Source organism: Meleagris gallopavo, chromosome 4 (assembly GCF_905368555.1).
Source record: "Meleagris gallopavo chromosome 4, MGAL_WU_HG_1.1, whole genome shotgun sequence".
In the NCBI taxonomy this organism is placed as follows: Eukaryota; Metazoa; Chordata; class Aves; order Galliformes; family Phasianidae; genus Meleagris; species Meleagris gallopavo.
The window spans coordinates 43,027,027-43,054,550 of record NC_139407.1 but is presented as its reverse complement, the minus strand read 5'-3'; the positions used below and the strand labels follow the sequence as shown (position 1 = coordinate 43,054,550).

The 27,524-nt window shown below is 38.3% G+C and overlaps 2 protein-coding genes across 9 annotated transcripts in view; both read left to right on the top strand.

Moving 5' to 3' along the window:
- Positions 1–13,000, top strand: part of MICU3 (mitochondrial calcium uptake 3) — a 48,574-nt gene extending 35,574 nt beyond the window's left edge. For 4 of the 7 annotated variants that reach the window (XM_085223082.1, XM_085223078.1, XM_085223081.1 and 1 more), the window contains 3 exons: positions 620–728; positions 1,650–1,807; positions 10,489–13,000. In XM_085223082.1, the coding sequence (XP_085079208.1) occupies positions 620–728; positions 1,650–1,807; positions 10,489–10,599 (378 nt within the window). In that variant the 3' untranslated portion in view covers positions 10,600–13,000. Of the gene's footprint in view, positions 1–619; positions 729–1,649; positions 1,808–4,630; positions 4,706–10,144; positions 10,290–10,488 lie in introns of those variants that run through there. The other 3 variants (XR_014883136.1, XM_085223079.1, XM_085223080.1) reach the window with 3 other exon arrangements.
- Positions 13,001–21,285: 8,285 nt separating this feature from the next.
- ZDHHC2 (zDHHC palmitoyltransferase 2) overlaps positions 21,286–27,524 on the top strand; it is a 33,615-nt gene continuing 27,376 nt past the window's right edge. For both annotated transcript variants that reach the window (XM_085223072.1, XM_085223071.1), the window contains exon 1: positions 21,286–21,552. In XM_085223072.1, coding sequence (XP_085079198.1) covers positions 21,375–21,552 — 178 coding nt within the window. In that variant the 5' untranslated portion in view covers positions 21,286–21,374. The remainder of the gene's footprint in view (positions 21,553–27,524) is intronic.

Sequence of the window (27,524 nt, the reverse complement as noted above, 5' to 3'; positions counted from 1 at the left end):
AATGCTCATTTAAGAGCTTTGCACTTTTATAGAAGAAATTTTGAATTCTGGTCGAAATTGAATTTTTTTTTTTTTTTTTTTAATTGAAGAGGCCCTGCAATATAAGACTTAAGAGCATCAACTGAAGAGATCTATGTGGCTAAATCTGGATGTGTAAAACCTTCTCCTTAGAATTTAGTGCTTACCCTAGGTCATATTTATTAATTCCACATACTTTTGTGAGTGCACATACACATCAATAGCAGTGGTTTGTAGTGGTTCTCATTAGTAGGCATTGCTATATGTATACAGACCTAGACTCATTCTCAGTGTTAATTGGCACGTCCTAATAATCCTCATGGAATTTTTAAGATAGCCCTAAGTAATAGAGAAATATTTCTGACTGTATTTTCAATAAGAATTTGCTATTCACTGTAGTGGAAAATAGGAAAGACATCTTTCATTCTTTACAAGATCCAATTCTGTACTTCACTGACTTTAGTACGAACATGTTTATTTCAAGGATTGTAGTATCTGTTCACAAATGAAGTAGATTTATGTAGAAACAAGGTTTGTTTATTCCCTTGTTGTCACTACTGATACTTTTAATCATGCTAATACACATTCTTTTCTTCATTAGGGTATCACCTTTGATGAATTTAGATCATTTTTCCAGTTCTTGAACAACCTAGAAGACTTTACAATTGCAATGCAAATGTATAATTTTGCAAGTCGTTCCATAGGTCAAGGTAAGTATTTATAAAAAGTCAGATAATTTTAGACAATTTTTTTGACAAAGATACAGAGCTGTTGACTAAAATAGAGAGGAAGATGTCTTTTCATTCCTAGTTTGTACTTCTAGCATCTCGGGTAAAATTCTGAAAAGGCTAGGACTCTTGCTTAGAGAGAAGTCTCAGTCTTAACAGATACAGTAAAGCCTTATAAAGTCATGTGAGTGCTGGATAAGCTGAATGCAGGACAGTTTGACATCAAATCTTGCAGTACAAGAGTTAAGAGGCAATTGGTGACACTAGTAAGAGATCAGCTTAAAGTGAGGGCATCTTTTCATAGTGGGTCTCTGAACCTTACTGTTCAGAAGTTTGTAGAAGGAAACAGATTCAGAAGGTTGAAAGAGGGACTGATTTTTTCACAAATCAGTAAGTGGGAATTGAAAGGTGTGTGCCAACTGAAATCCTTAATGCATAGGGGTGTGCAGATTGAAGTGGTCAAGCTTGTGTACTCACCCCAAGTAGCATCTCAGTGAGTCTGACACATTAGCACCAGTGTAGCCCTACCTCACGGGGCTTTACTAATTAAATATATGGTTTTCTGTGTTCTATTTCCTAAGTTCTGTTTCTTTTGTTCTGTCAGTTAAGTAAATGCCATCAGCATAAATGTAATGTAAGTTTAATTATAATAAGATTTTCTGGTTTTATGATTAGATACAGTGTAGTATATCTGCTGCTGTCTTCCATACAAAATATTTGATATTGCGTGCATTATTTTATAATAGCTGAGAACTACTTGTCTTAGACTCATGAAATTCAATTCTGTTTTTCAAATTTTGTTATTTTAATGCATAAGTGTGAAAACTTAGTTTAAAGGATTTCTTGGATTTCAAAGTTTAAATTTCTGTGTTTATTTTTTCTTCTGATGTTTTCTTTATGTAGATGAATTCAAGCGTGCTGTTTATGTAGCCACAGGTGTAAAGCTTTCACCACATTTGGTGAACACAGTATTCAAGATTTTTGATGTCGACAGAGATGACCAATTGAGTTACAAAGAGTTTATCGGCATTATGAAAGATAGACTTAATCGAGGGTTTAGGGTAAGGATTTTAACTTTTATATTAATTGATTTTACTGCTTACTACTTCTTATTTTGATCTGTGGATATGTTGCAAACCAATGGTTCTCCTAAAGCAGTCTGTAAGATAAATACCTTCTGGCATTCTTGGTTATTTTTTTAATCAAAAAGTAATACAAAGAACACATAACATATAGTACATTAATCAAACAGAGATGATCAATTCACTGCATACTGTATTCTGTCATTTCTTCTGTATTGTGCAACTCATAGATTGGCATTAAGAGCTCTGACAAGGATACTGATAACAGCTGGGTTATTTTCAGGGAAGAAAGAATTTGTCTTCTAAATTGGTTCTGCTGAAAAACACTACATTCTGGTTCAAAGTTGCTTTGATAACTTAACCCTGTATCTATCATTTTAAGTTGCAAGAAGTTCAAAGGCAGAGAATTACTTGCAGAAACTGTTCATAAGGAGCTTGTGTACAACTTTTTCCTTTAGGTGAATGTATAGGCCTTGCTGCCATCTTCAGGTTCAGTTTAGGAAACTGTATAGAAGCAGAGGGAAAAAAAAAGTATGAACAACAAAAGTCATAGTTCTTTGTCCATATAACAGCTGTTAACACTTTTAATCAAATGCAAAGTGCTGTTCTTACCTACAGCTTAACCTGCTAGCTAGACATAAATCTTGAACTTTGATTTTTCCAAAAGGAAAATCATAGAAATGATAATTTCTATAATTCACATTTCAGTATATTACTTCTGTAATGTAATTTTAGTGACACAAAATTAGCTTTCTACATGTAATTTTAAAACTTTCCATGCTGTTGAGTCTATTTAGATTACTTTTTTTTTTTTAATATTATAATCTAATTTAAAAGTGTGGGTAACAACCACTGCATTTGTGATGAGCTTATTTTCTTGTTGGTCCGCAAATCCTTTTATTATCGTGTGAGAATGATAATTGTTTCATAACTGTTTCAAGATGTTCAGCTATATGTTTTAATTGTTTCCCAATTGTAAATGTGCCACTGTATGTTAATTTAACCAGGACACAGTCTGCTTACTAAGCAATTATTGTAAATGTTTTACATGTTTTTTACTCCACAAAATGCATGAAAGAGATCACATATAGTCCCTGAGAATCTATGTCATCCAATACTATTTAAACTTATGCATGTATATTACTTTTGCCTTGGCCTCTTTAAAATATTCTAGTGAACTCCATAAAAAGCTGTGGAGAATTCACAAGGATGTGTGGATGAGTAGCACTTTCCTTCATAAATCATGTCTAGTTTTATTTAGATTCTAGATATCTCCTGGATTGTGGAGAAGGAGATACGATTTAATCCTATTGTTCAGTGACCAGGAATACCATATTCAATTTTGTTTTTCCTAAACATACCAACAGTCAGGCTTTTTTGATTATTCAGAGATCATTCTTTAGTATTCCAAGACAGCTACGGTACTGAACTTACCAATTGTCATTTCAAGTAAGATTTTCTCACACAAAGCTGATTTTTCTGGGAGTGTGTAGTGGCCTGTGAAATGAAAACTGTAAAAATCCTCCTTTTTATTTTAATAACACCTTTCTCCACCCATCTAGTTTTAGAATGAGGACTAGAGAAGACACAGTAACTTTTTGCCCAGAACTAATTTGTGGAAAGTGTCATTAATTGCATCCTGTTGTTTGTACATGAAAAATTGTAGAATATCTAGTGTGGCTAAAATAAGCAAAAGTTTACTTTTTAGCTCCTACATTGTGGTGGGCTCAAACACTGTCTTGTGCTAAATCAAAACTAACATATCACTAACAAATCTTTGTTAATAACTATGTTTTGAATCTGTATTAAGATTTGGTCAGTTATGTTATACAGATGAAAGAACATTCTTTCCATTTGTGCAGTAGATTTTAGTAACATGGAAATTTTTGCCTTGGCAGAATTTAACCTTTTTATGAAGTGTAAATGCCTGATTTTAATATTAAGTAACTTACAATTATTGTCTGCTCAGATCAGTGTAGTTCCTGGGTACCATTCTAAAAAATTCTAAAAATAACAGATTATAATAGATCTGTAATTTGAAGTAATTCAACTTTTTAAATGGTTTTATTAAAATGTTTGCCCAGAAGAACCTTGAGATAATTACAGATTTCACTAAGACCATGTGTTATAGAAAAGGACATTTTGTAATGATATACTAAGGAAAAGATACTTAAAGCAAAAGTAAAGTGTTACACAGGTGTGGTGAAACTGGGATTCTAAAAGATCTGCATCCTATTTGTCCTATTTAAAAGCATCGCCATAAATTTATAAACTTGAAGAGAATCAAGTACTGCCCCTTACAAGAGCATCATAAATATTCATTTTAACATATACCTGTGATTTGAAGTATGTTTTGAGAAAATAAATGTCTTCAGGAGTTTATTTGAAAAAAATTCTCTTTTGGAAATGCAGTATCATAACCTGAAACTTTGCTTGGTGTTTTGAAACAAACTGGTATATTAAGCTGCCATCAAGTGGTCAGTCAGAGTATTGCCGTAAACTTGCAGAAATATGCAGAAATGATTTGCTGATTGGTTTAATTTTTTATTTTTTTTTTTTTCAGTTTAAACATATGTAAATAGATTCCCTTTCCATTACAAATTTCTTTTTCTTACCTGAAAGATTCGGACCATAATGACTAAGTGATAACCATTTTACCCAGAACCTACTATACTGTTTCTTCTAGATATTTGTCATTTAAAGCCATTTTTTGTATTTTCATGATACTGTTGTCTTATGCTTATCTCTGGCTGCCTTCACGTGTTGTCTGCACTGCGCACTTCTCCATCTTCTGCTCCACAGGGCTACAAACCTATACAGAGGTATACTACTTTCAAATCCTGCGTGAGGAAGGAACTCTATAGCAGATAAATTACGGTATGTGTTAGCTGCCCAGTCTGAGTGTGCTGGCATGCTTGCAGGAATGGCTGAATGTTAAACTGTTGCTGCTTTGTTTCCCATTTCAGAATTCAAGAGTAGGTTATCTGATCGTAAGCAATGTAGCAGCTCAAAATGTTGTGTTATGTTTTTGACTGAAGTGTTAGGATTTTATTCTGGAGTTGACAATAATTCATGCTGTCAGTGTTTTGTGAGCCAAGTGCAATTCTGTGCTATGTTTAGGATAGGGAAAAGTATTCTTATGTAGTTTTTGTTGTTTTTTTTCTGTCTGTCCTGTGACCATCTTTTCAGTAATTTCTGAACTACTTCTAGCTAATAAATATTTACCAGTGAAGATTGGAAAAGCAGGTTTTTCTCCTTGAGAGACTGTTAGTAATTGGATTCTACTTTGATGTATACAGATGCTTCCAAAAGCAGTAATGTTTTTGCATTTTGCATTTTGCATTTTTTCTACAGCAGCTCTTTTAAAAACAGGCACTGTGACCACACATGACCGCCTTGGCTGTTTCTGTATATCCACCATGTGAATATTCAAATTAAAATGTATTGTGAAGTATAAAAACTACAGTGTGGATATTTTAGGGTCACATTGCGAAACTATCAGTCACACTGTAGATGCAGCAGAAATGTATCAGTAGACACTTGGATATTAAACTCCCTTACATAAAGCAAGAGTTGGCTACTTTGCAGTTTACAGTTTTGGCGCCAGCACTTTTTTCCTCATTATAGGCTTTGCAGCAGTTTCTGTGAAGTCTGTTGAAAGTTAATGTAGGTCCCATGTTTATCAATGGGAGGGAACAAAGTGAATAGGCCAGAGCAGCCAGTGCATCTCATGTGCTTTTGACCCAGATAGTTTTGACTGCAGGTTCCCCAAATGTCTTAAATTCTGAGCTTACGCTCAGATTCTGAGTATTAGGTTCAGACTTCTTGTCTAATAACCATCTTTAAATGCCTCTAGTTTAAGTCTTTCTTCTCTAACTTCGAAAAGCAGGTAGTCTAGCTATACTCAGCTGGATTTTCTTGGATCCTATTTATCTGAGGTGATGGCTCTAAGGATGAGAGGTGTTTTTCTTTTGTTGATCTCTGTGTAAGGTGGGTAAGAGGGAGGCAATGTATCTAAACCATTGTTCCATTTCCATAGTATAGCATGCCATGTATCCCAAGCAGCCATCTTTGGAAGTCTTCATACTATTTTTTCTAGAAATTCTCATATACTTTGAACAGGATGATGTTTTGAAAAACAGCAGTAAAGATAGCTTGGGTTATATCATGTCTATGTGCCTGATTTGTCTTCACAGAACAAGACAAGAATTCCACTTCATCTGCATACATTATACTGCTACCTAGAAAAAAAAAAAAGATAGTATTAGTATTTCTTTATTTTCATTACCTAATAATATGTGATCAGTATAACCTAAATATTGAGGCATTGTACTAACACACAAGGAATAAAAAAGAAAATCTGATCTTAACAAACAGAACATCTTGTTTCTCAGTTTGATTAATGGATGACTAATGAAATAGTTAAAACAACATTTTAGTAATCCGACTTAACAATCACATAAGAGGAAATTAATGGCTTCAGATAAATTTTTGAAATAAACTTTTGACTCTTACAGAATTTTCTTTCTTCCTTTCCCACATCTTTAAAACTCATAGCATTATCGAGGTTGGAAAAGACCTTCAAGATTACAAAGTCCCTCTGAGTTCCCACTAATTCTGCTATTTGTTAGGTTGGGGTATTTTTACATTGCCAGGTACAGTCTGCATTGTAATTACATATTATATGTTGTTTAAACTGGAAACTTTTCAAGATAATGAACAGCTCTGGCAGGAAATTGTCAAAATATTGTATGGCCATGATGCTTTCCTAATAATTTCAGTGAATAATATGTGAGTGACTGGAGCAAAATGGAGTGACATGAAAAAATCCAATGTCTAATCATCAAGTATAATAAAATCAGCTTGGTGTCAAAAAGAGAGACTGTGATAAAAGCATAAAGTTCAAATGCCTAAACACCTTGACAAAGACCTGAATTTAGGCAATAAATTAATTCATTTGCCTGTTGAGATGCAATGAATTGGATAAATATTTAAATAAATTTATACAAATGAGCACACACAAAGAGATTTATAGTAGGAGATTTTGTCACTCTGCATAATACACAGTTATTTTCAAGGAAAATTTTTTAAATTGAATAATGTTATGTCTACAGTATGTGCTGGGAGACAGCACAGAGAAACCAAATTAATTGAGTGCTCTAGCATGGTTACAGGCAGCCTTACAGGCAGTAGTATAGAGGTGGCTAATTAATTTAACCTGCTCTTCTTCTTCCCGCTTGTAGCTCTCTTGGGTGCAGTAACAAGAATGCTTCTAGTATGTATCTGGTACCTATCAGATACCTGTTCCTTTTTCAGTGAAGAATGCAGTGTAAGCCTCTCTATATATATAAAACTCCTTCTTCCCTGCGGATATGTTTGTCAGCTACTGCTCATCACTTGAGCAACTGCTCCTTGTCTCTTGTGATGAATTACATTAACATATCCTGTTAGCTATTCTGAGTTGTTTAAAATGATACATAGTTTATAATATTATTTTTTTTCAAATTTGCTGTTAATATTTCTTAAAGTTTCTAGCAAATGTCGGTTAATGGAAATGGAAACTTAAAGCTAAAGCATGAGAAGTTATATCCTTTCTATGGTAAACTTAGAACTGATGAAAGAGATTAAGATAGTTGGCATGCTTATCACTGATTACACTGTAGTTTGAATTGGCACACTGAAATGGTGTAAAATAGTACATTGCACTCAGTGTCGTGTATCTCCACATTGCACTAATGCTGTTTACTTCAAAGCGTATAGAATGCTATACCCTTATAATAAATAATTAAAATCTGTCCTTGGGGATCAACTATACAAGCTTGGTGTGGTCCAAGCAGCTGACAATATTCTTGCAAAGCTTGTTTTCCTACATTGATCTTGCTACAGGGCACAGAACCTGACTTGGGATCAGCAGTTACTCTCCTATAGGGAGAACATGGAAATTAGCAGGGAACTGACAAACAGAATTGAGAAGAGAACTCTGCTTTGAGAGTTTTAAGAAAAGGTTATCCAAGAGAAGATTATTAAGCACCTCTTCTACCGGAGATAGGCTGAAAGAGTTGAGGATCTTCAGACTGGAGAAGAGAAGGCTCCAAGACCTTGTAGCAGCCTTCTAGTACCTGATGGAGGTCTGCAGAAAAGCTGAGGAGGGACTTTTTATAAGGACATGTAGCAATAGGATGAGCTTTAAACTGAAGGAGGAAAGGTTTAGACTAGATATCAGAAAGAAGTTCATTGTTGTGAAGGTGGTGAGATGCTGGAACAGGTTGCCCAGCAAAGTTGCGGACAGCCCGTCCGTGAAGGCATTCAAGGCCAGGCTGGATGGAGCATCCTGATCTAGTGGGGAGGTATCCCTGCCGGTAGCAAGAGGGTTGGAACTAGATAATCTTAAAGATCCCTTCCAACCTAAGCCATACTATGATTCTACGAAGACATTTTTAACAGAGCCCTTTCAGAGGTGATTTCTAAAGCAGGATGTAAGAAGCCAACCTCAGTAGGAATTCCAGTCCATTTAGAAGTACTATTTGCTAAACTATTTATGTGTTCACTAACTGTAATAGAGATTTAACGTAATTCCATTTTTGCTGACTTTTACGTTACTAAAGATAAGTATTCTGTCATAATTGTAAAGAAGTTGAGATGTATATCCCAACACATTCTTGAATATTTTAAGATTTTTGCATTACAATAACTGTTTGCTAGATAGTCTTAATTCTGTTGATTTTCTAAATCTTCAATAAGTTCTTTTAGGCAGTAATAAAATAATAATAATTAAAATCAAAAGGTTAGGAAGGGGACTACTGGGGAAGAAAATCTCATTTTGAGAAAGATGTGGAAGACTTTAGCATGAATTTAGAACCTCATTTGAATTTCAACAGTAAACTGCTATCTTGTGTCTTCTGCTATGTCTTGTGGTTAGTAATATGAAAGCTTTTCATTTCCATATTTCTCTAATATGCGATAGTTGAATACATCTATCAGAAAAAAAGAAGTGACAGCTTCTTTGTTTTTATTTAAACTTAATTAATCTCTGAAATAGATGAAGAGAGAAAAGTGTGATAGCCACATCTTACTCATCTTCAAATATGACTGGAAGTTACAGAACTCAGACTTTTGATGCTAAAAGTGACTAGTTCCTTAAGAACATATCTGGATACAGTGGTAGAAAAATGTTCCAGTGGAATGTGAAAATATCAGCGAATGTCAGCAATGTGTTACTTCTGTAGGTTTAGTACACGGAGAATAGACACAATAATGACACATACCTTTAGAAGTAAATGAACAGTTCATGTGGTTCAGTGTTTCTTTTACTGATTTTCACAAGTATTCTTCTGAACTTATTTAATAAAATAAAAAGGAAATGCGTATCTTAGAGCAGTGATTAATCAACTGGATGTGTTTTTGTTAAATAACACACTGCATTTTGCAAGTTATGCATTTTTAATAAAATTGATCATAAATCTCAACTGAATTACATTCTTGTAAGTATTGTTTCTAATATTTCATTTGATGCTAGTTATATAGTGTGATTAGATTGCTTTCTGAATATTTACAACTTCTGCATAATATTCTGTGTTTTTAATTATACAAGATGAGTAATAAGAATATATGGAATGTAGGCTTCATTCTGTAATAGTTACTTTTAATATACTGTGTTGACATAGTCTTTTAAGCAACTTCACACAGCTTAACCAAAACCAGCTATTAGGCAATCTTTCACCTTGACGCTGTAACCATTTGCCTCCAGATACTGATAGATTACAACATAAAATTATTTGTAAATAATTTATCTACAACAAGCAGGCTGCTTTGGAGTGATGTACATAATTTCTATTCCTTCCTTATCCTGTTTCTTGTTCTAATATTTAATCCTGCTCCATCTTTGTGTATGTGCTATCAAAAAGTGTGGCATAATGGGAGAAATAAGGAGATCCGGTGATTCTTACAGACAGCATACAGCCTAGTGAGACTCCCAGGCCAGGTGTGGGCCGTTATTTCTCTCTATTCAGTGTTCGCTTATCCATAGAATCACAGAATGACCTTAAAGCTTAGCTAATGCCGAGCACTCTGCCATGGGCAGAGACGCTTTCCAGTAGATTAGATTGCCACAGGCCCCATCTTGGCCTTGAACACTTGTAGGGATGAGGCATCTGTAACCACAGCGCTTAATGTTATTGAGTTCCAATGCAGTTTAGGATTTAAGGTGACCTAGTGCAAAGAAGTATTCATATAGTCTACCTAGATTTTATTTGGCTTTTCATGATGCCTCAGTTTCATGAACATCAGTAATTTTCTATTTTCTTTATTTTGTGCTAGAGGCGAACTTCTTACTGCAATGTCAACACAGAGAAGGAAGAAACAAAACTATACAGAGTAGGACATACTTGAATGAAGAGGAAGCTCTCTTAAAGCTTTTGATATAAATAGGCTTTTTGTTGAGTGCTAATTGTGTGCTGTGAGGTGAGGATGTATTTTTAAAACCTACCCTACATATAGATTTATAGACCTTATTTTAAGTACTTCTGGGCCACTGAAGTATTTGATCTTCCATGATTTTAATACTAAAACATATATCAAGTCTGTATGAGTTCGAGTAAAATTTAATGTATTATTTAGTGAAAAATATCTTTTTCCAATTGCATGTTCTTCACTTTTCACAGGAGAGTCCCAAGTATGGTTGGAAGGAATATTACTCTTGTGTGATGACTGTAACCAGTGAACATCTCAGAGATCTATGGAAACAATTTCGGAGACGAGATATGCTGAGATAGAGAAAGCAGGATTATGTGCCCTGGTTAGAACTATATTTATTCCTATAAACTCTGGTTGAAGAACAGGCTAACGCACGTAGATCGTGAATCTTCCAGTTGCAGTAGAAAGCAAAGGACTGCTTCTCCACTAAAAGTATAGAATTCGTACAACCACTTTTCAGTATGTATTTCATTTAAATGACAAGCTGTATTCTGATTGGCACAAGTCTTTTTCATAAGAATGCATTTTGAATATTTGTTGTTATTTTGAGATATGTTTCTCACATAAAGGAAAACAAAAATAAGTATTACCCCCGACTTAGCAAACATTTCTGCAATGGAGAGAAACTGCCTATATCAACTTACACTGTGAATTTGCTTTCAGAAGAACACTACTAGATGTTTGTGCTAAATTGGGAATTAAAATGTTTTATGTCGCAAATTACATATGAATTGAATGTATAAACTACTCTTGGAAGTTAACAAAGCTGTTATGGTAAAATTATTGATTATAATGTGAAAGATAGGTATTTACCTAAGAGAGGTACTGTATGAACTATAATGTTCAGATTTTCTAAGTCTTATTATTATCTTTATTAATCTAATCCTTTAAAAATTGTACTGATTTTAAGATGTCTTATGCGTAGTATGTTGAAAGGAAGTAAAAATATTCAAATTCCTATTAAGTAGCACACCTTATAATATTTATTATAAACCTTATTTCCATGTGTATATTCACTTACATATTTCTGGTAGAGTAAAATTGTGTTTCTTGTGAATAGTGCACTTTTATATGAAGACGTGGCATTGAGTAGAAATTATAGTTGTCTAATTCACTACTCTGGAATGCAGCATCTGAGAAATAAACAACTCGTGTTTGTGCCAAATTAAAAAGCAAAACAAAATATGAGTGCATGCAGCAGCACAGAGCAATACTTACTAATATTTAAATATTTCAGATCAAATACTAGATATAAATTAGGCCGTACTAAGGTGATGGAGACTACAGGCAGTCAGTAGCCACTTTACCTTTCATGCCCTGTATGTTTAGATAATAATGAAATAGTCATAAAAACATTGTTACATTTGGGTTTTCCTTTTAATTTTTTTCTTTGCTACTCTGCAGCAGTATTTTTTCCTTACTCCCTTTCAAGGTGACTATTATAAAGAAACATGAACACAATTTTTATATTGTTATTGAAAAGGTGGGCTGGATGCTAAATACATCTATATTTGTATAGGAACAATCTATGCCTAGAAATATTTCAAACTGAACACACTGTGGGGAACCTGCTTTAGCATGGGGCTTAGACTCAATGATGATCTCCAGGGATCCTTCCAACCTCTACAGTTTGTGAAATCTTTTATTACTCCAAATGATTATAAGCAAACTTTTTGAAATTATGTTTAGTGCACATCGTTCAAATATCATCTTATATCACATGCAAATAGAATATATAGCATCCATGTAAGTACAGCTGTGTTCAGAAATACTTAATAATTGTAACAATTATCTGTTTAAAAATCAAAACAAAATGAAAAGCAGAATGTTCTTTAAGAACTTTCCCTCTAGAAAGAAAAAAAAGTGCTAATTAGAAGTGCTAATTAGTCTTTTTAAATGTAGCTTTAAAGAAAAAGTGAGTTCAGAAAGCTTTTGAAGCTCACTATTTTAATTTACATTTCACTATAAATACTAAATTTCCACTCTGACCTCCTTAAACTACTGACAATATGAAAAGAATCAGAAAATATTTGTATAGGGGTTCTTGAATTGGTACAGCAGGACACGGATAAGATATAATCCCTGTCTTTGATTTAGGGAATCATAAGTATTCAATGTATCATCTTGGTACGCAGATCTGTCTCACTGCTTCTTGTCAGTGCAAGTAAAACCCAGTTTGCTACTTCAGTGATGAAGGACAGAAATGGGAAGAAGGATAGGGAGTTATTGAAGGAGATCCCCTCATTCCTCTTCAGTCTTTACTGCCCTCTCACCAGTGATCCTCCTGCTGGAATAGGCAGAGTAGCACCATCATCATTTGTCTCCTTCCTTACCGTAGGCAACAGTGCATTTTGCTTTTATGGCTGGCTTGAGACAATTTTGTCATTTTTCTATATGTTTCCTAACTGTAGCCACAGAGTATAAAGTAGAATGTGAAAAATGTCAGATTAGTTTTTAATAATATTTTTTTCATATTTAATAATAATAATAATATATGTAATGTAGAATATGAATATGTATTTTATTTCAAAATAAATGCACTTGAAACTAATCTTCATTGCAGTATATATTATTAAAATTGCATGTTGTTGGTCATATGGCCTGCTTTCCTATACTTATTTGGTCTCCTATTTTCCACCTAACAGTGGAAACTTTGTTTACCAAACAGTCTCAAATAAATGGTCTGTCATGTTCTGGGGACATGTCTGGAGTTCTTTTGCCAGTAACTGTTTCAAACTAATACTTGTAGAAGAAGAAACATCAGACCAAAATCTGACTATTCAAAAAATGAACCTAAAGCAAAACTATAGCAATACCATGTCTGAACTCCCCTTAAAGTTGAGCCAGAGCTAATATGTTTTCTAATGTATGTGATGTCTGAACGTACCATATTTTCCCCAATATTTGAAAGTCCATGAAAGCTTCTGTTTGGCAGCCTGAAGCTGTCAGCAGGTGGTGCCCTTGCATAGATCAAGTTCTTCTTATGCACAAAAATATAATTAAATACATGGGGTGTATGTTAATCCTGAATGGGTAGTGTTAATTCTTTACCACTACCTTGACTTAAAAATTCCTCCCACAGGAGAACATTACTGTTAACTAGAAGAGCTGCATAGAAAACATTAGTACTCACTTGAAAATTGTAATTTAAAATACCTCTTATATATATGTAAACACGCATAGAAACAGCAGCACATTAAACATATTTGAGTTCAAGTAAAATGTTTCTATTAAATCTAAGCAAATAAGCTATTACTTTTGGACAGGTGTTTGGGGTTTTGTTTTTTTGTTTTGTTTTGTTTTTGAAGCACACAAAGCTGAGTTATGTACTTACACGTCCACTTTAATTTAAAAAATAAATGAAATGAACATCCTTGCACAGGAACTGTTCCAGCTCCTGTTTCATAACATCCGTTGCGAATTCTTCAAATTCTTCATTTACAGACTTATAATCCTCCTTCATTTTAAACAGCTGTAGCTTTTTTAATAACTGGGTTTACTGCTAAGCAGTGCTAGGTAATTTGCCTGAGGTGTAATTTCTGTTATGAAAGAATGAAGCCACCTCACTCTAACCCTGATTTAGAAGCTACAACCTTGATTCAAAAGAGTATATTGCTGACTGCAGTGCTGTAAAAGAAGAACAACAATAAAATCAACCTTTCAGGTACGGTATCAGTATCTCAGTATCTGCCACGAGATACTGAGCCTTAAAGTAGTCACATACACTTTCTAACAAGTGCTTGTAGAGAATTGCATGAGATCCAGAAATACTGCAAACTGTTTTAAATCAGGAAGCTAGCTGAACTAGTTAACCAGGCAGCCCTGAGTGTAGGGGTTCACTAGAGGCTGCTGACAGCAAATGTGGAACTGCATGTGGGCTGCCATGGGTTCAATGTGTTTGCCAGGAGCTGAAATGAAGAACAGAATGATGGTAGTCTGGATTCAGAGACACGTGCTGCTGTGTTAGGTGCTAGCAAAGTATGCTTCTTGCCAGAGGCAGCATAGCTTATGAATAGAGTGTACTCCTGCACTTGAAATCACACAACAAAGCATGGCACAAGGAGCAGGAACAGGAATCCAGGAGTCCCTGTTTGTGGCAAACGCCTTGATAGGCTATCAAAGCCTTATGTTCTCCATCCTGTCATTTTCTGTATGGTTTCATCAAGATGGTGAACAAATTGCCAAAACCTGGCTCACAGACTCTTGGGAAGAGGAAAGAAAAAAAATACTGTGCTTTGCACAGAGACGTATTCAGTGGCTCTCTGGCAATAGAAAGCGGGAATATGGGCTGGTATCTAATTCCTGGACAATGTTCAAACATAGATATGTGAACAAGGCATGGAGCTTCTCGGCCCTGTCAAGGCATTACCTGCGTATAAACAGGTTTCAATCGCCTGCAGTAGAACCCCGATTTAATAATAAAAGCATCTGTATCATACGCATGTTTGGTTGTCAAACTGATAGTTCTCTACTAAGATGCCAAAGGGCAGAAACCAACAGTGCCCACAACACATGGTGTCACTGAGATAAGCTGTCTTACAAAGAGATCTTCAGGGGCATTGCACTCCACAGGGCTGAATTTTTGCATGGTTTTTGCATTGTGCAGAATCCCATTGGCCGGTTAGAAATGGTATAACTTTTTCCTATTTTTCCCACCTTAAGTGGCAAAAAGGCAAAACAGTAGACAATGAAAACTTCAAAATGAATAGGTTTAAGGGAAAAGCAACACAATTAAAAAATTACTGCCAGGAAGTGACAGAAGATTAGATATAATAAGCCTAAATGCAGCTTTGGACAACATGCCTTACGATAGACTCTGCAAATACTGTATTGTACCAGTCCAGGAACAGCATTCAAGAAATCACTAGGAAGGATTTCATTACCTGAAAAGGAGCTAAGTGAGCCTCTCCTGTGGAGAGTATGAAAAATGAAAAAATGAAAAGCTTACAACAGCAGTCAGGTTTGGGTATCCAAACAACTGCAAATTAAGTACCTAACTAGGGTGAGTGGAGAGCAAGAGTGAACACCTTTGGGCAAGCCCTTCAATAAAATAATATCTTATGGCTAGAATGTTTAAGACAGGAGTGGCTATCAAGTGGCTCATTTCCATATAGCTAGGAGCCATGAACCTAGGTGGTACTCAACTCCAGCTGGGATGCAACGTGCATTTGCTAAGGATGTCTCTCATGAAGAAGGCACTACTGAAAGATTTCTTTTTCCATATGTGGTAAGTGTGCTACCACTCATAGGCACTCTGGAGAGGAGCTACCAGCACATTCCCTATCATGAATGTCAAAAAACATCCCTGCAGAGCTACTAATTAGCAACGTGCACCTATGTCAATGGGGATTCCTGCTTCTACCTGCCTGTCTGTGCATTACACTGATATGAAAGCAAAGTTACCCTCCTGTCCTATTCTCCTTCCTCCTCTTGTTGCTTCACTAAATACGTGGGACATCTGGTGACTGAGAAACTACTCCATCATATCAGCTTGCTTACACAGACAAGATGTTAATGTCAATAAACCATAAATTCCTGGTTTGATTCACTGGAAGAAAAAAAAACACTTCTTCATTTAAAAGCATGTTAGTGTGTTTATTCAGCACTAACAACATTCTGCATATACCTTGTTTGGGAGTTTTTAACTGACCAAATAAAAAAGTTATATTTCTAAAATAGTGTGCTTAAAACAATCAGAAAGTTACTATAACATTGTAGGAAGAATCATGCTTTGTGGCTTGCAGACAGTTCTAGCATTCAGTAAATCTGTGACAATTTAAAATGAGCTCACAATATGAAGTCTTATTTTTCCGCACTCAGTTGTTGTAATGGTAGTCTTAAGAGTTCAGTGGATTTTTATAGCTCTTACACATGTTGTGCTTCCAGCTACTCGTCATAACTCATGATTGGGCTATAAATGTGAACGTCTATGGCCATCTCTGGATATTAAATCCTCAGGAAACTGAATGGATGCTGAAGTAATTCCCAACCTAAGCCTGACAAATGCTCTCTCACTGCAGTATTTGGGTATTTAAAACACATATACATTAAGGAGAACACTGCCCATTTACATAATCATTGTTCTGGTTATTTTCTTTTATGGCTCATTTTACTATTTTATTCTTATTGGTTTGAAATTTTATGACCTTCCAAACTGTTACAAAACAGAGCTCTTAAGGGACTCTTTATGCCAAATTATCAATTACAGATTATTTATCTCCACCACATGAAACGTTCTCCCTCCCTGATATTACCTTCAATTTTGCTCTACTACTTCACAAGATTGATTAGGAACTGTTTATCACATGTTAAAATACTTTCAAGATGCTCGCATAATTTCACAAGATGTGTACAGACCCTATCCTACTGTTTGCTCTAGCTGGATGACTTGCTAAGATTAGAATTCCTAGTTCAGTTTCTCACTTCTGAAGTGCACCAGAATGCTCTTAACAGCTACCCATACACAACAGGCATTGTAGAAATGCAGCACGATCTGACAATAATGTGAAAGAACTCATCAGCAATGACAACTGTGGTGTGACTTTTATCTCAAGGTGGTGCTTTCGACTTGCTCAGGAATATTTTTAACCTAGACCTTTACAGAAGACATGAAGATGGTTTCCTATGGAAAGAGGTGCTATTGGCACCCTCTGCTTCTATACCCAAAGCAGGAAGCTCCCTGTCAGAGCCAGTGGAAGATGAGAATGCCTGTTTCATTATCACCATCTGATAAGGACCTTGCCAAGTGAGATGCTAAGGGAAAAAGGGTAAGCTAAACACACTGAGGCCTCCTCTTCAAACCCAGCTACCCACTGTCCAGCTCCCAACATGACAAGACAGTCAATTGCCTTTGCTTTCTGTCTATATTTGTGTGAGCAACAGTACACCATGGCCCAAGTAATTGTGGAGAGGCTGTCAGTCAGGAAACCTATCCATGAAGACCTAACCATTTAGGTTATCCCACGATTTACTTTCACCATAATGCAATAAATCCTTTTAATATGCTCTCTTGAGGTTTTCTGTTGCTAAATAGCCTCTTTGATGGCTTCACCACAGCATGAAGAGGGATGAGGAGAAGGGAAGGTTTTTCTGGAGAGTGGTATAGCTGTAGAACCAATGGGCATGGAGTCAGAGGGACAGGCACAGGGTGAGGACAGAAAGGAAGAACCCTCTACTGCACTCTGATCAAAAGATGCTGCAAGATAATGAGCATCAGCCAAGGCAGGCTTATCTGATCTTGACCAAATTGAAGTGAAGTTGGCCTGTTTGTTTCACTAAACAGACTAATTTTGAATGACAATGAACATGATTTTGGAGCTCTAGTAAAGAGTATGCCATATTAAGAAGAATTAACAGCTATTAGTATACTAAATAAAGAAAAAAATCTCAATTATTGTGGAGTCTGCGCAGTGAGAGGAGAATTGTCCCATCCACGAAAAATTCAGAAAGCTGGACTACAGATGCCCACTTCCATGGAGGGGCAATAAAGAGCCTCTGACCAGAAGTTCTACAATGTAATTTGAGGTCTTTAAAGAATTAATTACTTGGTTATAAAGTCTTTACTGCTTAGCATGTTTCCCTGTCATGTGTTGTTGTATGTCCTGCATCATATGCAGCATTTTAAAATGATGTATGGGAGAATTCTAATGTCACAAAAGTGGTTTTGCCAGCAAAAAGACATCAGCATGGCAGATGCTGTCTATGCACTTTGGGAGTGTTAAGGGAACAGAAGACAATGCAGTACTGTTCCTTTTTTTCTGTATTCTTCATAAAATCCATGAGGGGACAAACAATTCAGTATTGGAACATTCGTGAATTAGGTCAAACATACAGCATACAGTGATTGTTTAAATAACAACACATAATATTTAAAAAAATTATGATACCTCTAAGAAGCTTTCCATAGACCCCAGGTATGATATGATGACCTACTCATCCTTAAGCATACAGTTTCTCATGGTCCAGCCCTATATCCCTGGAAATACACAACACCTCAGGCACCTTTTCTAAGAGAGGTTACTGTCACTTATTTCCAAATAAGTGTATGAAAAGCCACAAATGGATTAAATTACCTTCACTTCTTATAACTTTTGCCAATAAAGCACGGGGCATGCCTTCAGGCAGTGGTAATTTTACTCTTCATACTTTTAAAATCTGTTTTGAATAATTATGGATATTTTCATTAAACATACTCAAATCAAGTCCTTTAAATCTTGTATTAAAACTTTTGGCTTGACAATGACTTGCATAATTAATTAAATTAAATTCATTAAATAAAACTAAGTGGCTTTATTGTCTATGTCACATTGGTTTTGGTCCCTATCCTCTTGTTTTTTGAAATATGTGTATGAATACCACATTTAGTTTTTCAGCACCATTTGCTATGTTTTTACCTTTATAATTTAATTCGTTCCCTTCCCTTTCATGTTTTAGATTGCCCCATTGCAATTTATATTAAACTCTCAAAGTTATTATAAGTAAATTCCATACGATGCAGAATATTTTCTTATCATTACATTCCAGTCTTTCCACAGCACAGAATTTTGTTCCTTTCCTTTCCTTTCCTTTCCTTTCCTTTTCCTTTCCTTTCCTTCCCCCTCCCCCTCCCCCTTTCCTTTCCTTTCCCTTCCCCTTTCTTTTCCTTCCCTTCCCCTCCCCCTTTCCTTCCCCTTCCCCCTTTCCTTTCCTTTCCCTTCCCCTTTTCTTTCCTTCCCCTTTCCCTTCCCTCCCCTTTCCCTTCCCTCCCCTTCCCCTTTCCCTTCCCTTCCCCTTCCTTTCCTTTCCTTTCCTTTCCTTCCCTTTCCTTTCCTTTCCTTCCCCTTCCCTTTCCCCTTCAGTAAGGCCTTTGACACTGTCCCCCCACAATATTCTCTGGGGGGAGAAGCTGGCTGCCCACAGTTTGAATGGGCGCACGCTCTTCTGGATGAAACACTGGCTGAATGGCTGGGCCCAAAGAGTTGTGGTCTCCCAAAGAGCGTGCTCTTTGTGTGCTCCCAAAGAGTGGAGTTAAATCCAGCTGGTGGCTGGTCACAAGCGGTATCCCACAGGGCTCGTTACTGGGGCTGCTTCTATTTAACATCTTTATTAACGATCTTGATGAGGGGATTGAGTGCACCCTCAGTAAGTTTGCAGATGACACTAAGCTGGGAGGGAGTGTTGATCTGCCTGAGGGGAGAAGGGCACTACAGAGGGATCTGGGTGGACTGGATTGATGGGCCAAGGTTAACTGCATGGGGCCAAGTGTCAGGTCCTGCATTTTGGTCACAACAACCCCAGGCAACCCTACAGGCTTGGGGAGGAGAGGCTGGAAAGCTACCTGCTGGAAAGGGACCTTGGTGTACCAATGCACAGTCAGCTGAATATGAACCAGCAGTGTGCACAGGTGGCCAAGAAGGCCAATGGCATCCTGACTTGGATCAGGAATGGTGTGGTGAGCAGTACCAGGGAAGTCATCCTGCCCCTGTACTTAGCATTGGTGAGTGCTCGAGTGCTGTGTTCAGTTTTGGGCACCTCAGCACAGAAAGGACATTAAAGTGATGGAACAGGTCCAAAGAAGGGCAACAAGGCTTGTGAAGGGCTTGGAGAATATGCCCTATGAGGAGAGACTGAAGGAACTGGGGCTGTCAGTCTGGGGAAAAGGAGGCTGAGGGGAGACCTTATTGCTCTCTTCCAATATTTGAAAGGTGCTTACAGCGAGAGTGGTGCTGGTCTCTTCTCACTGGTGACAGGATGAGGAGAAATGGCCTTCAGTTGCACCAGGGTAAGTTTAGGTTGGATATCAGGAAATACTTCTTTGCAGAAAGGGTTGTTAAGCACTGGAATAGGCTCCCCAGGGAGGCAGTTGAGCCGCCGTCCCTGGATGTGTTTAAAAACCGTTTGGATGTGGTGCTCAGGGACATGATTTAGCAGAGGGTTGTTAGGGTAATATGGTTAGGCTGTGTTAGGACTCGATGATCTTTAAGGTCTTTCCCAACCTGATAAATTCTATGATTCTATGATATAGCAACTGTACATTGATGAGATGGTTCCACTGAGCCATTCACCAGTCTTTTTTTTTTTAATGGGTGAAGGCAATCTCCTGCCATGGCATATTTTATAGCTTTACACTTTCCCCTCAGTGCGTAATTCTGTATTGCTCATTTACCCAGTAAGCTGAAAGGCTAGCTGAAATTCCCTTGACTAATCTTGTAATGACAAGGGCATGTGGTTTTGCACTGCATTAAAAATGCTGCAGATATATGGCCAACTCCTTTTTCTGTAAACGTAGTAAACATGCCAACAACTCATCCTCATATTTTGTAACCTGTTGGCATACCTATGTCATATTTTATGTTGTTTTTTTTTTTTTCCTGTCTCGCATCCTGTTTCTGGTCAACAGCAGTTGCATTGCCATTACTTTGCTGTAGAAATGGTCTCATGCGTGGGACATTATGGAGTCTTTTTCCAAGTGTGGACACGTCCCGTGCCCATAGCTCCCCACACTCACTGCACTGCCAGCACTCTGGGAGCTTCAAGCAGCGTGCAGGGACAGGGCCCTTCCCAGCATTTGTGACACACAGCCAGGATTCGGCTGTGCATCCCGTAAGGCAGTCTGGATTTCCTGGGACACCTCAGGGCTGTTTGATGACGATGCCCGTAACTTTGAGAAGGGTGAGTCAGCAGCTGCGTTCCGCCAAGCATCCCGTGCCAGCACCGCGCGGTGCCGGAGCTCCAGCAGCCTCCCAAAGCCTGCTGAACGCCTGTAGTCATTACCGATCAGCTGAGGTTTTTCGCTAACTGTGAAACACTGCCTGCAAACCGGGCAACGCTTGTCCAAGTGTTTTTAAAGCGTTTCCAAGGGATGTTAAGTATCACCAGTCCTGGGTGCAAAAAGATGGTGGATGCACCATAAAGAACCACGGGATCCACCGCCCCCCCAAGCCTTGCAGCACCCAAGGCTGAGCCTCCAGCCCGTCCCGGCGGCGACGGCGATGGGCGGGCAGGGCCGCCCCACGCGGGGGAGGAGCGCGGAAGGAGGGACCCGGCGGGGCGGGGATGTGCGGCCGGGCCGCGGGTCGCGGAGTGCGCGGTCGGGATGCGGTGCGGGGGGATGGCGGCGGTGGCGGCGCCCTCGGCGCCTGCAGCCGGGGCGGCGGGTGGCTGGGGCGGCGTGCGGCGGCGCTGCCAACGGCTACTCTACTGGGTGCCCGTGCTCTTCATCTCCAGCATCCTCTGCTGGTCCTACTACGCCTATGTCACCCAGCTTTGCCTGCGTGAGTGTCGCCGGGCAGGGAGGGAAAAGGAAGAGGGGGAAGCAGGGGGCTGCACGGGACGGGCGGGTCGGGGGCCGGGGACGCTGCCTGTTGTTTGTCCGCTCCGCCGCCACGCCCGAGGTAGGGGCTGCAGCTCGTGCAGGCGGCACGAGCGCAGTTAGCTCTCCTCTCTCGTTGCACAGCTGCGTGCAGGAGTAGGGAATCCTGCCGGCCGGCACGGAGAGCTACCGGAGAGTTCCCGGTCCCGGGGCGGTACGGGCAGAAGGTTTGGAGTGGCGGGGCTCTCCGTGCCGCTGGTCGGCTTTCCAGGAGCTGCCACGGCTCCCGGCGAGGACGTGACGCCAGCCGCTGCCGTGCCCTTAGGAATCGCCCGGCTGCGGCTCGACGCTCCGCGACCGCTCGGACGCTGGTTACCGCGCACTGGTGCGAGCTGGTTGGGTTAGGGCACTTGAGCCAGGAGGGTCTGTTACACATTAAGCTAGCTCGGCTCCTTGAGCTGACTTCAGTTCCTGCTGGAGTGCATCTTGTACAAAACAATCTTTAAATTTTAGATGTGTCATGATATTTAGATGCTTCGCGATTTTCATGCAAGTGTTCCATGGCATGAAAGAACACAAATTATTTGCTGCTTCCCCTCCACTCTGATGTTGGAGGTGAGGTTCAGGGACTGTCGATCTGCTCAGCCAGGGAGTGCCTTGGTCAGCTCAGTATGTTTGTATGGATGGCTATGTAACTTTGCTGGACGTCAGCTGTTTGTGTTAAAAATCACAGCAGTCTGGTAACTAATTGGGATATATGTGTGTGTGTATGTATGTATGTGTGTATATATATATATATATATATATATATGTTTGTATATATATATTTGTTTTTTGTTTTTTTTAAGAATGTGATGAGAGGGCTCGTGCTGTACTGGTGCTTGGCTGCACAGCTGGGGCATTGCACCAGTAATGTTTTCTAGGCCTAATGCCTCTCTTTGGGTGAAAGGCACCAGTACTTTCTGCACTGGGGATGAGCTTCTCATAACTTTTTTTCTCCCACTAACAATATTCAAATTTCATAGAATCACTGAGTTTGGAAAGACCAGTAAGATCATCCAGTCCAACTGTCAGCCCATTATCCCATATGCGCTAATCGTGTCCCTCAGTGGCACATCTCCATGTTTCTTGAACACTTCCAGGGACGGTGATTCCACCACCTCCCTGTGCAGCCAGTTCCAGAATTTACTAAAAAATTTTGTTAGTTTTAAATTCTGCTGTTCGGCTAAGGACTGGGATTTGGGTACTGCATCCTGACAAGAGGAGTGAAGGGCCCTCTGTAGTGTGGGGAGTTGTTGTCCTGCAAATGGCGGGAAGTGGCCGAGGGGCTGTCAGGTGGCAGCAGGAGGGTTGGATACATCAGGAAGCAGTGACCCTATAGTTAACATCTGTCCCAGTGCACGTTGTCATTGATGCTTAGACAGTAGAGTTGGCTTAAAGCTTGCTGTAAGCTATGGTATGTAAGTCCTTAACTCTGCAATGCAAAAGGCTTCAGATGGGAAGGAAGGGAGAGGGGGATGAAAGTTGCAGGTATGGAAGTCCTTTCTATGGGCAAAGGCATTTCTTTAAACTTTCTTTCTAAATCTTTCCTGCTCATTTTTTCTGTCTTACCAGTGTTGGAATTCAGCATAGTAGTTGCCTGTGACTAGCACTAATTTTATCTCTTATCCATATCTGGATGTTGTTCCTCATTTTTGGCATGTTAAGGCAAAACAAACTTGTGTCTTGTCTCACTAATGAATATTTAGTGTAAACAACAGACGGAATAGCTAACAGCTCTGAGAATGAAAGCCAGCAGCAGGAAAGGACTGTAAGCATTTCAGGCCTTTGAAGCCAGTCTTTCTGTTCTACTCATCCTCTGCTCCTGGCAGCTCTGCCGGCTCAGGGGATGTGTGTAATGCTGATTTGATTGCAACTTGCTGTCCCTGCTGCAAACAACGAGACAATGTACAGTAGACAGCATCAACCATTGTGTAGCAGGTCTCAGTAAGCATCACTGCACATGTGAATGGTTTATTTGAGCTTTTAGTGATGAGATTTTCAATGAGTGGTTTGGATGTTTTTGCAATTTTGTCTGTGTTGAAGGCAAACATTTACATTTTAAAAGGAAAAAAAAAGTTCATGAGATGTTTCCTTTCATCATTAAGACTGTTAGGGATTATAATTACAGCATTGAGTAATGTTTTAGAAGTGGATAGGGGGGACAGGAGTGGAGAGTAACTGTATCGCTTTAGAAATTATGGGGGAGAAGAAGGGAATTGAGAACTTTGACCTGTTATATTACCATGATTTTACCTTTAAGATAAAGGAGGAAGTTCTTGAACACTAGCAAATGTTTATCCTCTCCTGCTAGCTATGGAGTACAAGAATTACATGCGCAGCTGAGTCCGTTTTTAATAGTTGCAAAGCTGGAAGTGGGTTAAACACAAAATAAGTTTACTTTCAAATAATCTGTAACACCAGTCTGTGATAAATGCTATTTGTTACAGACCTAAAGTACAATATTGCTACTTGCTGTGTCTCTGTGTCACTTTGGGGCAGGATGTGAAGTCATCACTGAAGGGCTGAACTGATGTGATGTGTGGAAGGAAACATGCATTGTACTGGAAACTTTATTTCTTTACAGCAGTCTCTAATTTTTCCTGGATGGTGAAGATAGACCTGTTTCTAGGATCAGCAGTACACTTAAGTAAAATGGGGCTTTTTTTTTCTTTTTTTTTTTTTTTTAATTTGTTTTAATGTAATGGCCAGTTGATATCTTTGAGCAGTTTCTCCATGGAAGAGTGAGGTGTATCTATGTGTAAGTGCTGGAGATGAATGTTACATCTTCCAAACCATCAATGCCATTTTCAGAATCAGCAGAAAAAAAGGCAAGTGTCTCAGCTGAAAGGCCATGTCAACACAATGAATCATGGCATTGCATACAGATATGAAGGATAATATTATTTTTCAAGTTGGTGGAAGCATGCATCCAGTAGTATGCAGCTCTGAAGATGAGAAATGAGTGAAGAAATGAGTGAGAAATGAATGAAGATGAGAAATGAGTGTTGAAATGACTGCTTATTTTTAGGAATGAGAAAATACAGACTTTCAATAGCTTAAAACCAATCCTGTCTATTTACTGGAAAAGGCTGCATGCTGTAGAGGGTAGGTTTAGGTTTTAATCCAGGATTTCTTGAACTTATTGCCTCTGATTAATTTGTAGTCTTTGGTTAAATCAGATGAAGCTTTGTGTGAGATACCACAACTTCTCAAATGAATTTCTTCCATTAAAATTTTCCTTGTGACCCCAGATTCTCACACCTAGAGATAATGTGAATGCAAAATGATGCTTGGTTATAATATACAATAATCCACTATTGGTTGGAGAATATGCCCTACATGGAGCGACTGAAGGAACTGGGGCTGTCAGTCTGGGAAAAGGAGGCTGAGGGAAGACCTTATTGCTCTCTTCCAATATTTGAAAGGTGCTTACAGCGAGAGTGGTGCTGGTCTCTTCTCACTGGTGACAGGACGAGGAGAAACAGCCTTCAGTTGCACCAGGGTAATCTCACTGTTTTCTACCTCCTGCCATTTGTCTGTGTATATCTGGGCATGCAGAAGTATAAAATGAAAGAGATTTTCAAATGTATCTCTTTTCATTGCTTTTATCCTCTCTGTTTGCAAAATTTCCAAAATTTCATAAAGAGTGATGCGCTTTAAAAAAGAGAAATTACAGGATATGTACCATTAGTACATTCAGTTTTGATAGTGAAGCCAGTGAAATTTCAACCTAAGTTACCTGGAACAACAGCATGAAGCACGATTTGAGCCTTCCTTTTCATCCATATGTCCATGCTCAGAAAATGCATTTTGAATCCAGTAAATTCTGCGTATACAAATAAAATTTTTCTCATGTCTTCCTCCTGTAGTGCATCTCCCATTAGTAGAACAATAAGGGGTTTTGAGCAGTTATCCACTTTGTGCTTAGGGTAAGGTAGAACCTGTAGTTATTCTGCTTCTGACAGTTGTTTGTCAGAAATGTTCCTGACAATGTTGGATATAGAGATATATATTTTTTTCCCTACAAGTTGTGATTTGAAGTTATACATAAGAAGGAAAATGTGGAATATTGTCACCAAAAACCATCTGTCACAGCAATTGTGCTGGTGAAATGGTTGTCCGGTTGAGTACATGTTGGTTTCATGTATTTAGCTTTGATCCATTATTACATTATATTGATTTTAAGGATGATGCTCTTGGTCAGGGAATCTCATCTTGAAATACAGCCTGAATTTGTAACTTAAAAGGAGGTAAACCAACATGCCACAGAGCATATACAGATCATAGAAATGAGCAATACGCTTTTTTTTTTTTTTTTTTTTTCTAATGACTTCAGTGAAGGGAGAGGGAAAAGAATATTCCCACCTGGCTAATGGTTTTGCTGATTTGGGAAAGTCTAAGTGACTTCAGCAAAGCTGAAGGGAGAGGCAGCAGGTCATTAGCAATCCAGTCTGCAACCTAGTATTTTGGATCTGAATATGGAAACTATACTCTGCCCATTACTACCTGCAGTACAGAACAGCAAAACATGATGCAGCGTCCTGCTGCTAAAGATGTCAGTGAAATGGGTGGAGGACCAGGCTGGTTAGCGCTGAATGGAGGTTTCTGACTGGATGCAATGTCAGTGGAATGGAATTATGGAGGGATGAAAAGCTTAATTTTCACAATTTAGAGGCAGAATTAATGCATGCCCTAGAGACATGGCACAATGTCATCAGGGGATCAGGAGCACCAGGAAAAAAAAGGAAAAAAGTGGGAGCCCAAGACTTAGTCAACTGGATTTGAGCTCTTTGCTCCATATGTTCTCCAAACGGATCAAAGGATTTGTGGTACTTACTACTCATCTCTTGCAAGCATCTACTGCTTACACTTTGCTGTAGAAATACATGGAAGTTATAATGTGGTTGAATGTTGACAAATTTCCTATCTGAACATTTGCTGATAAGGTAGCAGAGGATTTTGGTTAAAGCATATTATACATTTATACATATGTGTTTTGCAAACACAACTTTTTTGTTTTTTTTTTTTTTTTTCTCTTTTGAGATCCTTGGTTACTTTTAGGAAAGTTTAAAAACTCACAGCTGAAGGAAAATTGGCTTCCGGATTTTAGCCAGCACAATTCTCGTGTGTTTCTCATCTTTACTTTGATTTCTCTCAGAATTTAAAAAGAAAAAAAAAAAAAATTCCACTTCTGAAATTGAGTTAAAGTCTATGTTAGTTAAGACTGATATTTCATCATGTGTAGTGCCTGCTGTATTACCTCTAGTTTTTGAGCTTTGAAGGTTAAACTGTGGCTATAAATTGAAAATCTTAGATCTGTGATGAAGATGTAATTATCAAATAGGATTGTGTCTTTGGTTAAAGCTGTAATGGTGCTTGACACATAGCACCTTTTAGAGATGTATTCACTGGTATGTGTTCTTTCTTTGCTGTAAAAAATCTGATCATACTAATTATTTAAGAGTAGTCTTCAGATATTCTTTGTGGCTTAGAAAGTAAATAAGTCTGTAGAGGTGAAAGATGAGGTCCTTTCTGGGACACGCTCAGTTTGCAAGCAGTGTTTTTTTTGTTGACCCTATATAAAAGACTGTCAGATAGCAGCTGCCTGCTGAGTAGAGGACATTGATGTATTTTAATGGGCACAGTGCTAGGGGTTAAAATGAATCTACCGACACATTCAGAAATACTGCCAAATCCGAATGTGCAGATTACTAAGGACTGCTTAAGCTGACCTTAAATCTCCTGAAAACTGTTCAGTTGCTTTTGTCCTTTAATGAAGACTGGTGACTGGTGAAGAGTCTTCCCCTTGTCATTCTGCATCAATGCAGTTCACTGGTCTGTCTAGAAGAGTAGTAGTTTGTATTACTGGTACTGGCTTTTTTTTTTTTTTAA